Raw genomic sequence first — 16,278 nt, forward strand, 5'->3', positions numbered from 1 at the left:
AGCCCACATGTAAAAAGTACATCCACAAACTTATTTATTTTGCAGCCCAAAGTACGAAGCCTTTTTTAGGGTAACTTTGCACAAGTAAACGTAGCATGTTTGTGTATTCACAGAATATTATTCAGATTTTAAGAAAAATACCAAACCATCATTTTTTAAAATTTCAAAAGCCGACCTCGTGTGAGCTCGGGCTGCCACAAATCCTCTCTCCGATGTACACAGTGCTTCTCGGTGCATCGGCTTGGTTTACTTGGTTAGGCAAACACAGTTCTACTTCACATCATTTGGCATCGTCGACATGTAACTCTTCTTTATACTACCGATCACCACAGCTTAAGTGAATGTAGAAGCATAAACTATTGATGTACGCTTTTCACTGGGACTAAGGTGTCAAGCGGCGTCCCACATCCATTCCGCAAAAATAGAATCACGGCAAAACAATTCATGGAATCAAATCAAAATTAGTGCATGATTAGCTCAAAGTTTTGTCCGCATCCCGCGCCGCATGACACCCTTAACTGGGACATTGGTGTACCTTCTGAATTGCCTGTTACTGCTTTCTCTTAGACCGACGAGACAACACACTTAAAAATCAGAGTCCCTTCCCCAGACCGATGCGACATTACACCAAATTATTCCCACCACGCTTTTAGCATGCACGGTGTACTAATCCATAGAACATCCATCCCATCCTAACTTCGATTTGGAACATCAACCCTGTGCAAACGTACGGTCCTACGAACCGAAGAACAGAACGTCCTCAGACGGACTGGATGCTTACTTTTCCGGAATACTCTTCAGTTCATTAGACGACTCCGATGTGCTGCAGTGAAAAAAAAAAGTGCTACAGAGCCAGTTCAGCGTCTGCAGAGCCCACACGTTCTGGCGCTAATCGTGAAATAGTATGAATAGCTCGTATAGAGGAGATGCGATGAAATGCCAAAGGTGTAGGAGAAATATACCAATAATGCCTGATTCCTTTTTGCAGTTGTCTAACAGACCTGCTTTGTTAGGCAAACCACTTCATTTTACTGATTTCAAAAGGAAGAAAACAATACACTTTCTTGTCCAAAAAAATGCACATCACAATTCACAAACATGATGAAGTTCCCTGGTCCTTGACAGATCATATCAGTACATTCCTACAATCCATTCTTAAGATCAAACCAAATATGTATTTCCACTTTGATTGCATCGGAACAACTCTTATTATTTGCAAAAAAAGACTTTCACAAACCATGTGATCTAGCTACATAGAGAACCTAACCTTTTACTCTTGGTGTTACATGAAAGAATTTTGAAGCGCATGAATTGCGTGAGGGTTTTAATAGAATTAATGTTACAGATCACTTAAAAGTTATTTCTACTCTTTCACCTTGAAGAATGTATAGGAAAGAACTATGTTGTTTACCCCGTCCATTTTGGGGTCTGTCTCAAACTCAGGATCAATGTAGAAGAATACCTGAAAATTTTCAGGTGCATGTTAGAAAAACTAGCAGAAATTACCACGGGTAGATACAATACTCCCGTTACCACAACTTCAAACTCAGTTCCAGTCCTCCATCCGGAAATAAGTGACTTGGATTTGTCTAGATTCACATGTATCTACACACTAAAACGAGCCTAGATACATGCGAATCTAGAAAAATCCAAGTCAGTTATTTCCGGACGGAGGGAGTAGTATTTATTGTGTATCTCTATTAACCTTTTATAATTATAATCTGGACTATTATAACAAGTCCCCACCAAAATAAGCAGTGTAGACATTTCTCTTTTTGCCTTGCTTTAAGGCAGAACTTCCACAAAAAAATTATCCTAAAAGCAAGGGAGCCGAGGTGCCATGTTTTTTTTGTGCAGAATTATAATTTCGACTATAAATGCCATCACTGTTTCACCGAGTGTAAACTGAACTCACCGGCATGTCAATCTGCTCCCCTGGAAGAAGTGTTTGCTCCTCAAAGCAGAAACATTGTATTTTATTGAAGTAGATCGCGGCCTGCAGGGTAGAAAAGGACTTGTGAACTAGAAACATCAGGAGTCGGGTGGCTTAGCTAGAATGCTATAGTTACATCTTGCAATTTAGCTTTAGTTTAGAAACATAACTAGGCTGAAAATGTAAAGTCATGTTAGTCCTTGACAGGACGATTAGAGTTACAGCAAGAATGGTTATATATTCACAATTTTCTGTTCACTATTTCATTTTTCGCCAACATTGCAAAAGTTAACTATGGTTTCAAGTTTCCTTTGGTAGAAATCCGGTTGACACCTATTTTACTCCCAATATGTTTCCACGAAGGCACTACAATTACAGGCCAATAAAAAGAGAACATGATGAAACATACACAAAAACCTTCTCAAATTTTCATTAGCTTAAACAGATATTGCTTTCCAGCCCATGCCAACAAGATAAGGTTGACAAGTTTTATCCCATCACAGATAAAAAAATTCTGATTCATAATGATTGCAGTTTAATTGGCACCATAACAACACAACTAAATCTATGTTTTTCTTTTTCCCTTTTCAAGCAGTTGGGGGCAGAGCGCTTTTCTAACAATAGGTTGTGTATATAATCTTGAAAGAAAGAAGGATATATACCTATATACCTACACTTACATCTATAAAGAGTACTACCTCTGTCCATAAATAGATGTCTTAGATTTATCAAATTTTGGATGTACATAGACACTATTTAGTGTATAGATACATCCAAATTTAAACAAATATAAGACATCTATTTATGGACGGAGGGTACCAAAAGTGAGATCATATCTAGTGCTGCCAGGCCTATGAGTGCTACTTTATTCCACAACAATCTGGGCCATCCAATCCGAGCCAAATGAACAGGATCAAACCAACAACCCATTGCCACCCACCATGGCATATACGCAAAAGCAATCACTCAATTTCTTTGAATTGTGACAGACAGTTCATCCTTAACATATTTCTCTACTCGGCACGAGATTCCGCCCCCAAATTGAATCTAGGTTGAATAAGCGGCTCAACACATCCCCACGAGATCAATTCAGGCTCAAATCGAAGCTGGGTTGGAGGAGCTCACCACACCCCCGCCAAGCATAGAGCTGAACTAACCCTCCTGTCTTTTGCCTTACCATCGAACTGCTGCAACCTGCCAAGTTCTGCTAGATGCAACTGCTTTCACACCTCGTGGGCAAGTGAGCATCCGTGTGGCACACCCAGGTTGCAGTTGGCACGGAACAAGAGAGTGCGGCTGTCGGACAAGTTCTCCGCACTGGGTAACCATGAGCTGACCTTCTCACGCTATAGTGGCTGCACAACACGAATCTGCCCATTTTTAATCTTTCCGTTTGTTATTGCAATTTCCTAATCTAGTGAGAATGCTTATAACTTGTGAATCGTGATTCTGCCAACTAGCAGCTGTCCAAAGCTAAAAAAACAACTAAGTTCATGTAACTGAAAATCACAAAGTATCTAGCCAGCTATAATCTGGAGTAAGGCTACAAGAGGCTCATGTTGATGTTGAGAAAATCTAGTTTTTCATGGGTTAATGTACAAATGTTTCTACTGGGCGGGGGTGGAGTGACCATATATGCTATCCTGTCCATTCATTGAAATCTCACGGCCCATGTTGGCTGGGTACCAGGTAGCAGATATATGCTGAGGAGCACTAGATATCCTCTCTACCAAAAGTATGTTACATGCATTTTCAAGGCTTAAATACAATGTTTCCTACTCTCATATTGTACCTTGAACATCCTTTATCACTCTAATAAAAAGGGCGTAGCCAGTGCTAAAAGCTCCCACACATTGGGTATTTCTAGGCAGCCTTTCCCTTGCTTTTTATTATGCAATCAGGCTGATTCGAACATCCTTCATTACTCCAAACAATCAAAATTATCAGAGATTTATTCCAATGTTCTAAGGTACTTTTGATGAAACATAACGTTACACCTAGCATTTGTTGGCGATGTTGGTTAAACAACTTGTAGTATACAAGGAAAATTTACGCAGCAATGGGAACAACATATTACAAAAATACGTCATGAAATGCCCGAAGAAATAATAGAACATGATCACTGGTACAAGTTACTGCAATTAGCTTCTAAGAAGAAACAGCAGCGATATGAAAATTGTGTTGTAGAAATAAATGAAACATGCAATATTACACTTCTATACCTTCATTGGAGCAACATTATACGTGGACACACCAGTAATTGGAGCTGAACTGCGGTTCTCAGCAGTATAAAATGCAAGAGCACTTTCACCAGGTTTAACCTTCACCTACAATTAGGATATATCAAGAATAAATACACAAGAAAGAATGCAAGTTATCAGCAATTAAGTTCTGATGTATACCTCTCTCTGTGTAGGAATGAACTTCCAAGGCATTCCATCAGCAACATCAGCATTAAATTGGATAATTATCTCCCTGAAAGCAAAATGGACAGCCTTAAACTAAGAAATAAAGGAAATAAAGTTCAAGCGTAAAAATTGAGCTAATAACTAACTTCATGCACAACATTACTGAGGGTGAAATGTAATAGGAGACATATTTGTTATGCCATTTATGAGAATACCAGGAAACTACGAGCAGTTGGTTTTTGTTATTTTGAATGATGCGCAATTAGCTGAAATCATGTCTAAACATGATGGCAGGACCTATGTCAATACCTTAACATACCTTAACTCTTTTCGCAAGTTCTACAACAATTAGATTATGGTCACTCATACCACAACACTACAGCAGACATGCAATGCTGGTCAACACTGTACCAAGTAAACCTCTAATAAGTGTATTCCAGATAGCTTTCGTCATATCTAGCACCAGATCAAAGTGTCATGCCAGCTTAGTATTGGTGAGGAAAGATACTCAGAAGGACGTATCACAGACAAGTTAAAAAGAGCCTAATTTACGCAACCACCAGCTAGCCAATAACACATGGACTCTATATGGTTCCCGAATTGACTGGCCATGTTTCAAGTCCCATTAGAAGAGGATCTTCACAAAATATGACCAGCTGAGACCTGAGAATAGGAAGCAAGCATATTCCAAAGAAGTTAGTGTGCACGTTGGACCAGACTGGAACTTTACTCCTTTTCACAGCAGATCTGCGCTTCAGTCCCTTAATGGAAACTTCAGATAAACATTTTCGCTCTGTCTCTCTAGAACACTAACATCCAAGGTACTATAAAATTAATCAGGCAAAAAAGAACTATCTAGAGGAAACAGTTAATTGAATGGTAGTCACAGTATTTTGGTGTGGGAGCAAAAGAATCTAAACAAAATGGAAGTGCCCAGAAACATGGTATCCCATGTTTAGGAAGGGTCACCTTTGTGGTGTGGTTCCTTCTCGAGTATGCCGGGAGATCTTCTCCTCTACACTCTGCAGAGAATAAGTCATTTTAATTTGTTATTATACACCAATACACAGTACTACAAGTGGAAGCACACTGGATAAAACTTAGCACCCCTTTTTGACTACCTATCTATTGCCCACTACAGCCAATACGAACTCTCTCCATACCAAAATTTTGATTCGGAACATTTTTCATGAATGCTCTCATTCACCATGCTGCAAACTTTTTTAGTATTTAGATCGCCATTCTCCATGTAAGTCTTTGTCTGGAAATGAACCAGATAGTTTCATGACATCTTGGACAGGATTCAGGGAACACTCTCCCGACTCTAGCTATACTTTGATGACACCTTGAACAAGAGTATTCCAATCTAAACCCTACCCAATGATGGGAGATGTGCTGCCAGTATCGACCAAATCAAGCACGACCTAACAGTGATCCCCGCAAATGCGCAGTTCCAGGACACCGCCAAAAAACCCACTTGCATAAGTAAATCGAATGAGGGGCAGTAGTGAAAGGGGAGGGGACAGACCTCGCGGCGCTGAACGGTGCCGCCGTATCCCGTCGCCTGGCAGAACCGGCGGTAGAGCGGGACGGCGGCGTAGGAGGCGCCGACCATAGCGGCCGCCACGCCGAGAAGATACCCCAGGGTCCTCCTAGAGCTCTTCTCCCGGCCCGCCGCGGCAGCTGCGGCGGCGGCGGAGGAGGAGGAGGAGGCGAGCCCGCGAGAGAGGAAGGCGTCGGCCGCGGGCGGCCACGGGTGGAGAGGGGAGTGGCGGCGGGCCAGCGGGAGGGCGAGGTGGCGGTGGAGGAGCCTGGGGAGCGGAGGCATCGCGTCGGCGACGCCGGAGGCGGCGAGAGGTCGGTCAGGGGTGGCGTCTTCTTCTTCTTTTCCGGAGACCAGCGAGAGGCGACGCCGCCGCCGCGATGCGCTGTGATGTGTTCGACTGTGGCGGTCCTGGGAGTTCGGTCGGACCGAACCGATCTGTGCCGGTTTATTTGATCGGTTTTTTATATATTTCTGACCTGAACGGTTCTCTGAGAAATGGCTGCACGCAGGCTGGCGCTCCGCTATGCTTGAGCGACGGGCATCGCCGCGGCCATGAGGGATCCGTAGCCGGCGCGGTGTGTGCGCATGGACGTCGCCGGCCGCCGGGCGACGGCACGGCAGGGACTGCGAGCTGGGCAAATGAAAGCGGCGGCGCTGCGCTACGTGCGTTTGGGTTGAAATGGTGGATGGGCTATTGGCCTATTGGGCTTCGTTGTGCTGGGCCTTAATACAGTATTTCGCATTTCGGTTAACCGGTCCACAGAGGCCCAATGACCGAACCCGCTGAAGTGAAATCAGTTTCGGTCCTTGGTTTATTCAGCTAGGGTTTTGGATGCGATCTTCGGGTTTTTTTTTTCTCATACTTAGGTAAATTAACCTGGTTTTTGGCTTTTGATGAAAGAACCCTCATCAATATTTAAAGTCTTTGGTTTGTTGTCTATGTCATTTTTCTATGGTTGCTTTCAGAAAAATAAGATTGTGTCTTCAAAGAAGAAAAGGAGTTTAAAGACCTCGAAAAATTGCTCCTTTCTTTTATGCTTTATTTTGTAATCGTTGAATTCATCTCATTATTTCTACCATGTACTATTTTCTACTTAAAATATATATATGGCATTGATTGTAAAAAGAACTAGTTTTTAATGGATTTTTGGCTAGTTAGGTGACTTCCTTAGTTTGCATTCAATACTATAGATCGGCTATAATATCAACGATCGATAACAGCGCATCCCATAACAGTAAGTGCAATATCAGCCCTAGACTAAATTCTAGCAAAGAGTCCGGAATATTAAAAATATATCGTATTTGTAGGTGGATTATGAAAACATTCCAAGGCATATATACATGTAGATGTGCTTTGCATATAGGTGTTTTTTAATAAATAATACTATATGTGAGATACAAAGGAGTTTGTATCAATAATACTTCTAAAAAGGCTTATACTTCGGAAATCGGAATGGAATGGAGGTAGTAACAAATAGTATATTCATTATAGATTCATACATTTGTCTTACAGGAGCATAGTGCACATGCATATACACTTCTAAAGGAATTCACAAATAATACATATTATCGATTTTTTCAAAACCAGGTTCCGTATAACTTAAGGTCCATTGGTGATTTCTGCCTGGATCATCAGTTTATCTCACGAAAAAACTATATGAAAATTCCGCATGGAGATTAAACCTGGATCATCAGTCAAGTGAGGTAGGCTAATTTCCTTAAATCATCTCATTCACTTCATTGCATGGTATCATTTTTTGCCACTTTTATAAAGATAAAGGTTGAGGCCTCTTTAGTTAAAAAGAAATTTTGAATAATTCTTCATAAGAAATTTTGGCTTTTGTATTTGTAGAATAAAAAGCATATAAGTACTCTATGATCGACTTTACATGTATGTAAATTTGAATGTTTTTTTGTTGAATTCACCACATGATTTGTTTTTTGCTCAGTGATAACTAAGACATACACCTTATTTTTTTATTTTGTAATTAACATGATAAACACATCATCCATTAGGAAAATAGTATGTTTGCGAATGTACGGCCAAATAACAAATATTACACATTGAGGTGTGTTTTCATTCTTGTAGGATTAGACATGGGATGCCAAACAATTCATGTGTTTCCCCAATTCCTCTATTTTTGAAATATAGGAAAAACGGATTAAAGATGGTTTGTACCAGAAGGCCATCGCCAGGGTGTTAAAAATCAAAACATTATAGATGAAAAGGGAAAGTGCATAAGACTACAATATATGAAGGCATGGTATCCACATACATACATGTACCTCACCTAGCCAAATTACAAAATCCCTCAAACATAATGAGTATAAGACTAACTAATCAATTTCCGCAATTCATATCATTTGAAAGTGTGCGTATATAGGAAATAACTAGTACATATCTTCTTAGAAAACTTCACAAACCCTAGAAATATAAGTACACCATTTTAGCAAAAGAAAATACTAATAACAAAGTGAGTAATAATCACAATTCCAAAGATAAAGAACATTAAAGTAAAATCCAACAAGTGTCAAATAACAATGTCAAGAGGGTGTCTCAAGGTTGTACATCTACGAGATTCGTGTACCAATTTGATGTTCTTGATTTTCTCGACAAAAATAAAAATGGTAACCAACAAAAGTCTCTCGTTGCACCTCATCTCTGAGGCATAGTTGTACAATCGTGATTCTTGCACATCACTAGCATTAAACATAAGAAACATAGTTTCAGTTATATTCAAATTTGATTTGGACCTTCTCGCGGGAATTTGGGTTGAACCATAATATTCTAACACATAAATAACGAAACTAGACATGATCACGAAAAGAAAAGAATCATGTAAAGACGCTAGCCATGGGACACTTTTATTTTCATCGCGGCATGCGCATTAGGGATGTGTTTTGGGACGTTTCTTGAGACGTGGCACTAATCGTCCTAAACTTTGGGATTTCACCATTTCTCAAAACAATAATGATAATAATAGTCTCTACTTACCCAGGTTTCCCTCTCTAATATTCCCCTTCCCATGTAAAAACCTAGGCCGCCGCCCCATGTAAAAACCTAGGCCGCCGCCACGGCGCCGTGGGATCCTATCTAGATGCCCCAGAGAACTCTCTCCTCGGGCTGCCTCAAAGGAGGGGCCAATCCTTTGTCTGCCGAGATCTATGTGACAACATAGAATTTTAAGACTAGTCACAGTGCATAATATCATATAAAAGTATCATGTGTATGATACTACTACATGTTACTATGTCCATAATGCATGGTATCATGTATTAGTATTATAATCTTTTTATATAAATTGATTTGTAGAATCTCAATGCAGATCTATGTACAAGATATATTTGACATTAAATTTTTTAGTATTACGTGCTATGATACGATATCTACCTATGATACTACAATCTCCTCTCTCATCTTTAATTGCACGGCCACATTAGCTTTTTTGCATGCATGATGCATGATACTACCTATGATACCCTCATTGTGGGTAGTCTAAGCATCCATTGGCCGCTGCAGTCTGCACGCAGATCAATGTTGAATCTGGTAAGTTCATTACCGCTGGGCTCAATCGCTCCTTGCCCCTTGCCTCCTGGTTCCTCTAGAGTAGGTCCTTCTTCCGCTTCTCACCGTCCAGATCCCCGGAACATTTTTTTGCATGGGAGGGTAGAAAAACAGAGGTAGGGGTACGATTGGAAAGGGAAAAAGCCGTTTCGTCCTGGGCTCCCGCGAGTCCCAGGGCGAAACCCTAGTCCGCCGCCGCCGCCAGCCCCGTCCTCCTCTCCCCCGCCTCGCCGCCGCCAGGAGGCGCCACCGGGCGAAGCTCGGCCGGCGTCGGCGGCGGCGGGCGCCTTCTCTCCTCCTCGCGGTGATGGCGGCGCGGGCGGCATCGGTGAGGGGAGGCGCGGCGCTGGGCAGGGGGCGTGGCGGCGCGGCTGTTCGACGGCGGCGCAGCGGCTCTGCAGGATGTGCGTGCTCGGGGCGGCGGCGGCTTCCGCGGAAGCTTCGCCACGGCGGGCGGCGCGAGCTCGGCCCGATGCGGTCCCGATGGAGGCGGGCGGCGCGGCGCGAGGGTGGGCGTCCACGACGCCTGGCGGTCGGGCGGCGGCGCTACGACCTGTGAGTGGAGCCGGACGGGCAGCGCGGCCAGGGCGGCCGCCTCGCGCGCGGGCCGGGGCAGGGGCCCCGGGCCCGGCCGAGCCCACCAAATCCCCGGATCTAGTGCCACAGTGCAGCCATGGGGCTGCGGTGTGCTGCTCCGGCCACTTCCGAGTCCGTGGTGGTGCTGGCTGGCCGACGAGCGCTCATGGAGGCGGATCCCTTGCTATGTGGTCCCCCGGGCTCCCTCGGATCTGCGGCGGGCGGAGTTTGGACGCCGGGCGGCGGCCCCGGACGGTGGGTGGCGACGTCGACCGGAAGGCGGGTGGCGTTCGCGGGTGCTGGCCGATCTCCTTGGCCGTGTGGACGGTGAGGAGTCGGTGGGTGGCTGGGTGCGGCGTGGTCGTGCTCCGGCGCGTTCTTCGTCTCGTTCGTTGGCGTCTCCACTTTCCGATCTCTCCGCGCCGGATACGGCATGGTTGGTCCTCGGACTGCCCGTTCGCGTCCGTGCGAGTTTGGTGGGGAGTTGCCGGGGGAAACTCTTGGCTGGCTTGGTGCCAGCCACATCGGCAACGACGAAACTATCGCCGTTCTCCTTCTTGAAGGGCTGGTGAGGTAACCTTTTCCTCTTCTTCCCGGGTGAAAACTCAGGCTACGGCCGGGCGACGATGGCGCATTGCGTCGTTCTCCTCCTTGGAGGCGCCGCTTTGGGTTGAGGGGACAGAGGGCTATCGGTGTGGTGACAATGACGGTGGTGCGGTTTGGGTGTGTCTTTGGTGAGGCCTGTGGCGGCAGTCAGCAAGTTCAAGGCTTTTTTGGGCGCTCAACCACCTCTATGTTCTGTGTTGGCCGATGAGATGGGAAGGGTCCCTCCTTCGGCGGCAGCAAGGTGAGGCGGTCTCGGAGCCGGATCTTCATCTCTTTGACGCTGGTGCTTCTCCTCTTCGCTTGGCACGTCTCTTTCCGTCCGCGGCAGTTCTCCGTAGCTTGTACTTGTGGGCTCTTTGGTGGCGGTGCCGAGTGGAATTCTCTGTAGTTCCTCTAGGGCTTTGCCTCTTTCTTTTACCTTGTTCAAGTTTGTGTAATCAGCACCTTTGTGTCCTAGCCGGTTGATGGCTTTATTAATTTAAAGCTGGGCTCTCGAGCCTTATGTTTAAAAACATTTTTTTGCATGGTGTAGATTTGTGCTCAACCTTGTATTTGACTGCTGATCATTGGAAACTATCGTTGTAACTCTTGCACAGAAGAAAAATAAACGAGACAACCTATGGATGTGGTATTCCGTATTCACAATGGAGGGCGCCAATTGCATCGACTAGCGGATCTTAACTTTTATTTCCGAATTGTTCCTAGCTTTGAAATACGTACTGGGGCTGATGCTCGGTGTTTACTTATTTCTCCACAAACAGGATCAGGTTTCGCTGGACTCAGTATATGTCTTCCATCGGACTGGAACTCTGGATGAATTTTTGCTGCTGTACACCCGGTATTTACTCTGAGATCATAATCATATTAAGCTCTTATCAAATTATTAATTGCTTACCGATTGAATTTTTCTCATGTAGTGTCCCTCTTCAGGATTCTCTTTGCGATTATTTTTCAGGCAGTAAGTATAGAGAGCAAAGTCTGTAGAAGCAATAAACTAATGGGATCCATAGAGTCTGTCAAATACGTAGGAAAACATGAATTAATCGGACCCATGTGCTATGTTCTACATAGCTAGTGGGGTAAAAGATCATTTTAGTTAGTTGGTTAGTTATGATTTATTCTTATCACTGCTGATGTAACATCATATAAACAAAAAACCATATCAAATGTCATGATCTACGCCTAAATAAACAATTGTTCTACGCCTAAAAACCATATCAAATTTTGGTGAAATAATTTTATTACTAAAGTTAATAGGGCACAAAGGATCCAACAATATAGGCCACTATGTTTATTAATGTTAGTTTTAAAATTTTCACTAAAGTTGTCATAATAAGGCTGAACATAGTGTCTCAAACTGCTTTTATGCAAGGCCGTAACATCCTGGATGGGGTCGTTATCCTTAATGAAACATTTCACAAACTAAATAGAAAAAAGTCGAATGGTGTGATTTCAAAATTTTATTTTGAAAAAACCTATGACAAATCCAGGTGGCATCTTTCCTCTAGCAGACTCTTAGAATGGAAGGTTTTTCTGAAGAGTGTTGTGTTTTAATCCATAGCTTCATGTAGGGAGGTATTGTAACCATTAAATTTAATGATGACATTGGAAAATACTCCGAGACAAAGAAGGGGCTACATAAAGGTAACCCATTATCACCAATGCTATTTAAGTGCATGATATGCTCACCGTCATGATTGAACATGCAAAGTTTGATGGCCAAATTTTAGGTGTGGTTCCTCATCTTTTTGATGGAGAGTTATCCATTCTTCAATATCCGACGATACAATACTCTTTATGTAACATGAAATTGAAAAGGCAAAGAACTTCAAGCTAATTCTCTTAGAGTTCGAGCAACTATCAGGTTTAAAGATAAACTTTCATAAAAGTGAATTGTTTTGTTTTGGTGAGGCCCAAGACGACGCCAATCTGTATTCTGAATTGTTTGGTTGCAGACAAGTCTAGTTTCATATCAGATATTTGGGTACTACGATTCATTATCAAAGACTTACAAAAGCTGAACGGAAATTGGTAAAGGAATAATTACAAATTAGATTAACCAGCTGGAAAGGAAAGCTATTTTACTTGGGAGAAAGGTTGATTCTTATGAACTCAGTACTAAGTAACATGGTAATGGTTATATCAAGAGAAAGAATATCGATTTGCTAAGTGAAATGTGGTTTGCCACCCTAAAGACCAAGGAGCACTTGGGATTCATGACCTTGAGGTCAAGAACAGGACCCTGCTTGGTAAATGATTTGTCAAGCTTCTTTTTAAAGATGAGATGTGGCAAACCCTCCTTAGGAGAAAATATGTTTGCTCAAATGAACCGTCTAAGGTTTATTGGAAACCAGGAGACTCGCACATCTAGGCAGGCCTAATGGCGATGAAGGAATTCTTCTTCCCTTATGGTTCTTTCTCCATTAGGGATGGATTAAAAATTAGGTTCTAGGAGGATAAATGGATAGGTAACGCCACACTCCGAGAATAATATCCATCCTTGTACAAACATTGTATGTCGCAAAAGTGATACGCTTGCTAAGCTGTTGAAAAATTCACCACTAAATATATCTTTCAAAGAGATCTTGTTGGTCCTAGACTAGCATCTTAGAATGATTTGCTACATCATCTGGCTTTGGTCCATCTGACGCATGTGACCAATGAATTTCTATGGAAAATTTATGAGAGTGGTAAATCTTGGTGGATTCTATGTACAAAGATCTAATTTTTCTAGAGGTGTCAATTGATAACAATAAGAAAATTGAAAGATGAAGATCCACTAAAAACTAAGTACGGTTTTCATGTGGTAGCTTCGTCGATGTGTAATCTTACCAAAGATAACCTTGTAAAACACAACTAGCGTGGAAGTAAAACTTGTATCTTCTGTCACCTTGATGGGGCTATAAAACACTTATTCTTCCGGTGTAACAATTCTAGATCTATATGGCAACCATTCAGATAGATTCTACATTATATCCACCACGTAATGTTACAAATATTTTTGGCAATTGGGTCAGTGGTGTGGATCCTAGATTTAAGCTACTTATTAGGGTAGAAGAGATTGTGGTTATTTGGTTGTTATGCCTTTGTACAAATGACATGATTTTAATAATAAAAATATTCTCTTATGCATGTTATCTACCAGTGCACAATTATGTTCCGTTCATGGTCGTCTCTACAACATGTGGAGCATCGCGATTTGTTTATACAGTTGTCTACACGGTTAAAGGATGCTACGAAGGATATTTTTATTTCACATTGGATAGCAACGTAATCTACGGGTTGGTCCACCATCACCTTAGGCGCTCTTAGACCATGCACTATGTGTGTAAAAAGCGATTCATTTTGGCTTTTGAGCCGGTTCTACGCATAGTGGAGCATCGATGCTTGGTGTCAGAAAAAAGAAGCGAATCAAAACATTGGTTCGGTTCAGAGCCTTGGATACCTGACACAGGGAAAGAAACTGCCAATAACATGCATACTCTAGAAGAAACAAACAAGAGAAAGGTGTACGGTCTGCATAAAATGGACCCTACATCAACTGTCACAAGCGGTTCAACACATAGCAGATGATTCAGCCCGACTCAAATTTCTGATAGTTTTTCCTTTGAACCGAACAGACATAGTGCATGGCCTTACAGTTTCTTTCATGATTACCAGTGGAGAGCCTCAATATTTGTTTTCTATGTAACTCTTAGATTAAAACAGTTTTGTGCATCCCAATTAGACAGATGCCGAGCGTAATGCTTAAACCTTTTAAGTAATAAAGCGGCTTTTATCGAAAAAGGGTCTTAAGTTGATGCTATGCGAAGAGTTTTGATTAAATGACAAAGAGTATTGATACATATGCAGAATAATAGCTAGTCTTTTACAAAGAGTCATTTTTATTCTCTGCCTATATTTGGTAATTTAGGATTGTAATAATCTGCATCTATCTCTACTAGTCTTTATCGAAAAAAATCTCTACTAGTCTTTTTCCCTTCAAGTCTATACTTCTATAAACAGCGCCAGAGCCTCAAAATGTAATCATCATCAGTCAATATACAATCTATATTTTCGCAACATCATATCGTCTAGCAGTATGTTCACATCGTAAACCCTGTGATCCACTGGCTGGAGCGGCGGCATCTCGTCTTGGTTGATAACGTACTCCACACTGAGCGCGAGTGGCGAGTAATCAGTTCATGTTTTGACTCTCCTGAGCTAATGGCGACGACGCGGCTGCGTTGTGCGCGCGCTGATGTCGGCTCAGTTGCTTGGGAACGAACGATCGTGTTATGTGCCATTTTGTGGCAACGCGTATGTTTCTACCTATACAACCGAAAGTTGTCAATAGTGTGGACACGGTCTGGCCTGCCTGTTTTGGCACGTACGTAGTGCTCTTTGAGTTGTAAAGTTTCCCAATGAGGTACACTCAATCTGCAGAAACTTAAGATCACTGCTACATATGTGTGGAGGTACTGATGTGTTGAGTGGATATCATTCTTTTTCCAAAACGTGCCGTCGCTAATCGTTTCATGTTCACACATATGGCACTACCGGCTGCTAGCAAAATATCTCCGTGGGGCACCTTGCATCGCACCACCGGCCATCGAATCCATTCACGCAGGCAGATTTTCCTACAAATGCTCCACTCGAACCACACTAGAAGAGCCATCCCACCCTACAAAGTTAAACTGCAAGAGCACCACTCAGAAGACAAGAGAGCAAGGTACGAACACTTACTTCGAGACACCGATTTGCGACGAAGAAATGGCATCCAAATGCCCAGCTTGTTTCCCGGCGCTCTTCCTGGCGCTGAACCTCCTCCTGGTCGCCGGCGTCCGCGGCCAGAGCCCGTCGACCGGCGGCAACCCGTGCCCGACGAACGCGCTGGCGGACCTCAAGGTGTGCGCCGACGTGCTGGTACTTCTCAAGCTCAAGATCAACGTGCCGGCGAACCAGCAGTGCTGCCCGATGATCGGGCAGCTCGTCAAGCTCGACGTCGCCGCCTGCCTCTGCGCAGCCATCAAGCTCAGCGTCCTCGGCATCCCCATTAACCTGCCGCTCGACGTGCCCCTCGTCCTCAACTACTGCGGCCGGAACGCCTCCGCCGCCGGGGCCAACTGCTCGTGATCCATGTCCTAGCAGTATCTTAAACGCGCGCGGCGGCAAACGTAACGTGCATGCGTACGCACGCGCGCGGATATATACTTTCTAATTGCTTCACTCGTTGCATGAATAATGTGTTTGTATCTGTGGATGCTTCATGGCTTCAGGTTATGCTAGTAGGCTGGTGTCCATGATCATCTCAAAAGGGAAAACTATAGAGTTGTTAATTGTAAGTGCTGTGTTTTAGTGGCAATAATAAATGTTTCTTCAGTTTGTCACTTACTTGAATGTCGCTCCAAAAAATAAAGATTTCCTTCCTCAAGTTGAGCAAGTTTGGAAGAAACCGGTTCACAGCATGGATCCTATAGATATTGTGAAACGTTAAGTTGAAACGTTTTAAAGAACATTTCAAATGATGGATGGGGGTCGAACCTCTTTGGCCATATAAAAAAGGAAAAAAGAGCTCAAAGAGGAGCTATCTCTTCTGGAAACTAAGTAAGAATCTTATGTGTTGTCCCGAGAGGATTTTGTAAGGAAAACGGAGACCCTTGTT

The 16,278-nt window shown here is 43.1% G+C and overlaps 2 protein-coding genes across 2 annotated transcripts; one reads left to right on the forward strand and one right to left on the reverse strand.

The window, feature by feature from the left end:
- Positions 1-1,155: 1,155 nt before the first annotated feature.
- Positions 1,156-6,205, reverse strand: LOC124700348 (cytochrome c oxidase assembly protein COX11, mitochondrial-like). The gene is made up of 6 exons (XM_047232491.1): positions 5,870-6,205; positions 5,311-5,363; positions 4,336-4,408; positions 4,156-4,260; positions 1,916-1,996; positions 1,156-1,462 (listed from the first exon to the last, which is right to left on the reverse strand). The coding sequence occupies exons 1-6, from the start codon at positions 6,167-6,169 to the stop codon at positions 1,364-1,366; spliced, it is 711 nt and encodes a 236-aa protein (XP_047088447.1). The 5' UTR covers positions 6,170-6,205; the 3' UTR covers positions 1,156-1,363.
- A 9,181-nt stretch (positions 6,206-15,386) lies between these two features.
- On the forward strand, positions 15,387-16,003 carry LOC124700349 (cortical cell-delineating protein-like). The gene has a single exon (XM_047232493.1). The coding sequence runs from the start codon at positions 15,387-15,389 to the stop codon at positions 15,747-15,749; it is 363 nt and encodes a 120-aa protein (XP_047088449.1). The 3' UTR covers positions 15,750-16,003.
- The last annotated feature ends 275 nt before the right edge of the window (positions 16,004-16,278 follow it).

The sequence above is a fragment of the Lolium rigidum genome, chromosome 3 (assembly GCF_022539505.1).
Source record: "Lolium rigidum isolate FL_2022 chromosome 3, APGP_CSIRO_Lrig_0.1, whole genome shotgun sequence".
Classification (NCBI taxonomy): domain Eukaryota; kingdom Viridiplantae; phylum Streptophyta; class Magnoliopsida; order Poales; family Poaceae; genus Lolium; species Lolium rigidum.